Source organism: Olea europaea, chromosome 8 (assembly GCF_002742605.1).
Source record: "Olea europaea var. sylvestris chromosome 8, O_europaea_v1, whole genome shotgun sequence".
Lineage (NCBI taxonomy): Eukaryota > Viridiplantae > Streptophyta > Magnoliopsida > Lamiales > Oleaceae > Olea > Olea europaea.
In genome coordinates this window covers 1,843,807-1,849,944 of record NC_036244.1, presented here as the reverse complement: position 1 = coordinate 1,849,944, position 6,138 = coordinate 1,843,807, and the positions used below count along the sequence as shown (strand labels likewise).

The 6,138-nt window shown below is 39.1% G+C and overlaps 1 protein-coding gene across 4 annotated transcripts; it reads right to left on the bottom strand.

The window, feature by feature from the left end:
• Positions 1-383: 383 nt before the first annotated feature.
• On the bottom strand, positions 384-5,175 carry LOC111398488. Of its 4 annotated transcripts, none has more exons than XM_023025407.1 (2): positions 2,321-5,175; positions 384-1,032 (listed from the first exon to the last, which is right to left on the bottom strand). In XM_023025407.1, exons 1-2 carry the CDS (start codon positions 4,759-4,761, stop codon positions 1,023-1,025), a joined length of 2,451 nt encoding a protein of 816 aa, XP_022881175.1. In that variant the 5' UTR covers positions 4,762-5,175; the 3' UTR covers positions 384-1,022. The 4 variants fall into 4 exon arrangements, with proteins under 4 accessions (XP_022881175.1, XP_022881174.1, XP_022881176.1 ...); XM_023025406.1 differs by having other exon boundaries at positions 2,367-5,175; XM_023025408.1 differs by having other exon boundaries at positions 927-1,029.
• Between the last annotated feature and the right edge of the window lie 963 nt (positions 5,176-6,138).

Below are 6,138 nucleotides of genomic sequence, written 5' to 3'. Positions count from 1 at the left end.
GGTGAAAATAAAACCAGCCAAGAAACAAGCTACAAAGTAAGTTATCTACACTATATGTTATAAAAGAAAGAGACAAATCCAAGTGTGTAATCCACAATGTCAACACACCCAAGAATATGGTCCATATATTTGGTAGTACTTGGTACTTTTGCCAGATTATTAACATTATAACATGTATTCGACCAAATACTTTTTCAAATACTCAAACGGAAAACATATATTTTAGTACTTTGTACACAAAAACTTGTATTATTTATATGTATATGTATGTATATGCGCTCGTATGTACACAAGAAACATATTTTCAATCTCATAAATCATGTATAAGTAAGCTCATTTTTGTACAGTAAAAGATACANGCGCTCGTATGTACACAAGAAACATATTTTCAATCTCATAAATCATGTATAAGTAAGCTCATTTTTGTACAGTAAAAGATACAAGGAAAACTTTACAGCACTTCATGAACTATGAACATGTCGAATAACATTACAGCAATAAAATAAGAATACTATAACAATTACCCGGTAATTATAGTTTTCCACTTCTCAAAGCGAACTAAAACCCGGAAAATTAGTTCCTCTTAGTTATCAAATCGCTATCAAGCATCTTTTGTGTTGGTTGATGCCGACAGCATTCTTCAACTTTGGGGTCCTCTCAACACCTTTTTCGCAATGATGAAGAGCATCATCCAATGAGTCTGTATGACGATCACAAGCTTTGGAACGTTTAAACGAGAAGTTACCTAATATGATTTAATTGAAGCCCCTTTTTCTCCCTATGTAACCACCAAAATTTGGAAATAGACTTCCACTTCATTCGTGGTGGGGCTCGACTCTGTCAAAAGCACATAATCCAGAAGATAGGTATGCTATAGCAACAGCTGGAAGTGCTACTCCAGATAGATTGGTCGACAGTGTGTCTTCTCAGGTTGTTGATTGAGATATTCAATTCAAACGTCTGACATTTTTTCTCGACTCCTAGCTAAATATGGAGCTCTTTCCGGTCTCAAAATGTCCACTTCAAACGCTTCTGCCATCAAGAAAATTGAATTGGCATTACATTTCAATCCGTACTTCAGACAAAACTCAAGAAGTATGAATAAATTATCATTCTCAGCAGTAGGAAGGAGAATATAATATTTTATTGCCAATATTGCTCTAGTAAAAAGACTGTCGACTGAGAAGTCTAATAAAAAAGAAAGAACTAACTCACGAAGAGAAATGCTAATTAATTATCTCACTTACAATTAGATTGAGCAAAAGCAATTCCAAAAGCAATAAGAAACAAAAAACAACTAGAAAACAAGCAAAACCACACCACAGATTCATATTGGTTCACCCACAATGTCAGAACTTAAGCTTTTCTCTATAATGGAGAAAAAGTGCACGCGGTATATGAAATATCCAATGTTAGCTCAATCTGTGGTCAGAGGTTAAAAGTCTACAATAAGACTCAACACTGTCCAACAATATGTAAAACTTGGCCGAGTGAAACCTCATCTATATTGCAGTCAGCCTCGATAACAGCTTTTATAGCACAAAGAAAAGAGAATAAATCGGAGTCACAGTGAATGGGACATTTTGAGTTATAGCCAAAAATAGTCTTATTATTTCAATCTCGATGATACTAGGCACAATATATTTAAATAATCAAGCAACTCAAGATACTTGAACAATGGTATCTTTTTATTGTAATTCATATGAGAAACAAAAGTTTCATTTAAATCTCAAAATGCTTTTGGCAGAAACGGAGGATCAATGGCTAACGTCTTTGGTAAAATGTCAATGAAAAGCAACTTCCAGTTCTTCAAAATGTAGAAGGTCTATGTTCCTGCTATTTTCTTTAACTCAGTAATAATCATAGTAACCTTTATTTGTCATATATAACAAGCAAAATCTATCAAGAAGAAAAATGCATCTACAGTGAAGGAATGACAAAAATGCTTATCAAACTGCAAACAAGAGTATAAACTTATTTTAGGCAGCAGGAAAAACAAAAACCTTCTCTTTTTGAATAAATTTTATTCAATCCAGACCGTGAAAGGAACAAAAAATGTTACACTTCCCACTATTCTGCAGCTTCTGCTCAATGGCTTTTATCTTTTTAAACAAGAAGCCATTCTCTAACCTCAATAATTCTAAAGAGTGAATAGCTACTTGCAATATGACTAACATCCCACTTTCTCAGAAACTGCCACAAAATCTTCCAAGAGCAATGAAAGAACCACCACAGTAAAAAGAATCAAAAGGAAAAAAAATTGGGAAACAGAAGATCTATAACTTAGGCTGCAAAGCAAGGGGATAATAGGGAATCTTACACAGAGGATGTATCAACATAAACCTCATTGAGCACATCGTCCTCAGCGTTTTCCAAATCAAATAGCTCTGCTTCCTTATCTTCGTCATTGGATAAATCCCGTCTTTCGATTTTTGAATGAGCAGCCATGAATATCAACTTTTGCGCCCTGTCCATGCCCAACCTTGAATGGGAATGAGCACTTGCCCATCTAAGTAAAGACCAGTTGCATTTGAAACCGCACGATGTTGCATGAAGGAAAATTAGCCTAACTGCTACTTTCCCTAATGACTTAAACTCGGTCAAGTACGTTTCCCATACGAGCCTGCTGCTTTGGGGGTTGGCATTCTTCATCTTTCCGGTACTAGGATCCCTTTGCTTCAATTGTACCGCTTGAGCATAAACTGGATCGAGCCCTTCTGTTCTCCACTTCATCAACTCCATAAGTGCAATGTGTGCCTCCTCCCGTGATACAAGCCTTGTTATGATCTTGTCGACATCCTTCTCTTGTTCGGGTGTCAAAAATTTGAAGGGCGGCAAGTATTTCCCACTACTGTCCGAAATCAAATAAAGTGGATCGAGTATGAATGCCGCAGCCCAAGCTGAGTGATAATTCTTTTCGAACCTCATGCCGATCACCTTCTCCACAGGTCCTTCAACAATGTGAAATTTAGAACACCAATCCTTTACTTTCACTCTAAGCTCTTCCCAAAGTGGAAGGCACTGTCCAACCCGTGGCTTCTCCATCTCAATCTCCTGAGCCATTGCCTTCACCAACTTAACCAAAGAATTCACCGCTTCTAATTCATTCCAAAAATGTGGATTCCTCATCATTTCTTCAATTTCTCTAGCAATTGGCTCCTCCATTAAGATTCTCTTGTTCGCTTCATCTAAGAATACTAAATGAAGCGCCCGTGCAGAACACAGTATGTCTTCTACCATTGTGTAAACTAGACTGAAATCTGATCTTTCATAACCGCGCAAAGGCACTCTCAGCAAATGAGCATTCCCATATTCCTGCAATTGATACTTATGAAAACTATGTCGAATTTGAGACTTATTGTTAACAAAATTTGCCAATTTCAAACAACTCTCAGTCACGTTCTTGAATAACGAGAGCTCTTTGCCGAAATCCTTAACCAGACTATAGAAACCTTGATATTGACAGCAAAGATTAACCATCCAAGGATGCTGATCCTCTAAATTCCTTAATGCCTTAGCCTTAAACTTGTCTGAAACTATACCTACACATTGCTGCACTGTGCTCCCACAAATTTCAGTAATAGTTTCCCACAAAACCTCTTCTGCATATTTAGAAGGCACATAACCATTAGTAAAAACTGCCCTCCTAAACACACTAGTCCCATGGGGAAGATTCACTGTCAAATTCACAAAATTGTCATCCCCAAAAATGCCATCATTCTTTGACTTCCAACCATCAGATGCTATCTGAAAGAACATTGCATCTCGAATTTTGGCCTCGGACTCGGCCTTGAGCTCCTCATACTTAGTATCTAATCTCGACCCAAAGACTTCTCTTCGTGAAATTGTAGGCAACCCAGCCTGGTTGAGAAATGCCATGAATTTAGGGTGCTGAAGACTTGAAATTGAGACTGACCCACAACACTCATAAAACCAATCAGCAAGATAATCCAGTGCGGCATCAACTTGGGATTTGCTTAATGTTGGTGTAGTTGATGCAGTGGGACTCTTCAGTCTCTTTACACTATCCTTTAACATTGCAAGAGGTCCCAAATCTTCCTTTCCACCAGACAGCACTAGTTGGTGCTGTTGCTGCTGTCCATACAACATGCCGCCACCGCGAGGACTTGCACTAGCAGATGCAACAACAACACTAGTACTGGCTACTGAAATTACAGGAGGGTGAGCTAACTCCACTGCAAATCTTGAAGGATCAACAATGGCCAATGGCGGTATCTTGTGAGGGGATAGCGTCGTAATAATGCCTACAGAAGCTCCACTGCCTCCTCCTCCACCCTCGCCACGACTACCACCAGAAGAACTACGCTTCCGCTGGTGACTGTGGGGTTGCTGAGGAGAAGACGAAGTATTAGTACTAGACCCCATATTAGCAATAGAAACTGGAGAAGACGAAGGCACCGAAGAAATAGGCTTAGGAGCTGAAGCAAAATTTGGGCAAGTCCCTCTTTTAAGATGTTCAGTGGCGGTTCTGGACGGGTTAGAGGCGGAGAAAACAGCTTCGCACAAGGAACACCGTAATTTTACAGCCTTAGCTAAGCCAGTATCTGAATTATGCACAAGAATTGGCTCGAAATACGCCCAGTACCAAGCTCCTTTGCCCTTAATAGCCCTGGTCCGTACCATCACCAAGCCCTCATATCTCTTATGCGCCGCCTTGGCAGCCAGCTCCTCCGAGGATAACGCCACCGCAACGGATGTGGATTCCACCGCTGATGTGGTAGCGGTGCTAAGTGCAGCCATTATAATTGAAATTTCAAGTCTCAACTACTGTGCACTAATCAATGTACTAATTTCCTGTTTCAACTAGACACTGCTTTTTTCATATGATTGTGTATTATGGGAGTTTGGTAGTTCAATTTTAAGTGTTGCTGTGACATGTGTCAAAGGTTAGACGTAGACCTAGGATCTAGTGCATTTGGCCGGAGTACGGTGGCGGGCACCTCCGTGTCGGGGTTCCATGGAGGACTCCGGCGGGGAATCCTGGAGGTGGGCTTTGCTTATTGTCAAGGAAGTTTTGTGCTTCGAGGTGTGAGTGTACTGAAGCTTCACAGGGTTAGAGAGAGAGTACGGTGGAGAGGCGAGTTTGGGTTGTTGTAAGAGTAGTGGGTGGCAAAGTGAAAACACGCGCGCCTATGTGTTGATGAGTAAATAGAAGGTACTATGCGCCTCACTGATTAGTAATTTCAAATATAAATTCTTATAACAATTAAAGGTATGTTTGGTAGTGATTTTGATAACTGATTTTTTGATAGTTGGATGGAAGAGTGGATCCTACCTATGAGAAAGGAAGGAATAAAAAGACAACATAAATAGTGAAATAATGGTCAAAATTTTGATTTTTTAGGATTAAAAATTGCTACCAAACATGCATTAAGTTGAGTTGATTGAAAATACTTGACAGAAGTCTTGACATTCTTTAATGTGTGTGAAACCTGCGTGAATAAAAATTTTCCAAAAGAAAATGACCTCCGCCCCCTATTGCGAGTGTTCGATTAGGACTTTTGTGACTCTGTCACATATTTTCGATCAATATAGCATCATTGTTCTTTTAATTTCTCAATTTCCATTTTGAGACATAAAGAAGAAATAAATCATAAGTCCAAAGCCTAATCCAACCGAACGAAAGTACTATTCAATCATTTGTTATTCAATGTAGGAATGATAAATTGATCGAACCGCATCATTCAGCTTGCCTAACATTGGGCTTGACTCGACCTACCAAGCAGGACAGCTCGTGCACGTATATTAGGCAAGTTGAGTGTGAGCTGACTCATTTTCAAAAATCCAGCTCATCCCACCAACTCGTCCTTTGGTGGTGGGATGGTTAAGGCGAGCTAGCTTGCGACTCGTCAATATTTTTAATTGAAATTTGTATTTTTACTCATTGATTACGTATTGATTCACAAGTCAATGAATTACTCGCACGAGGTTTTTGTTGTTCGCTTGTGTCCAAGACTAGATTCAATTGTGGATGAGCGGCACACTGCACTGAACACTCCTAATTTAATTTAATTACACAATGATTTGAAAAGAAGACTAACACATGTACATCAGGTATGGACAACTAGTCATGTTAAGAAAAATTATCCAAAATTAGAGCAGACTCGAGTTACTGCT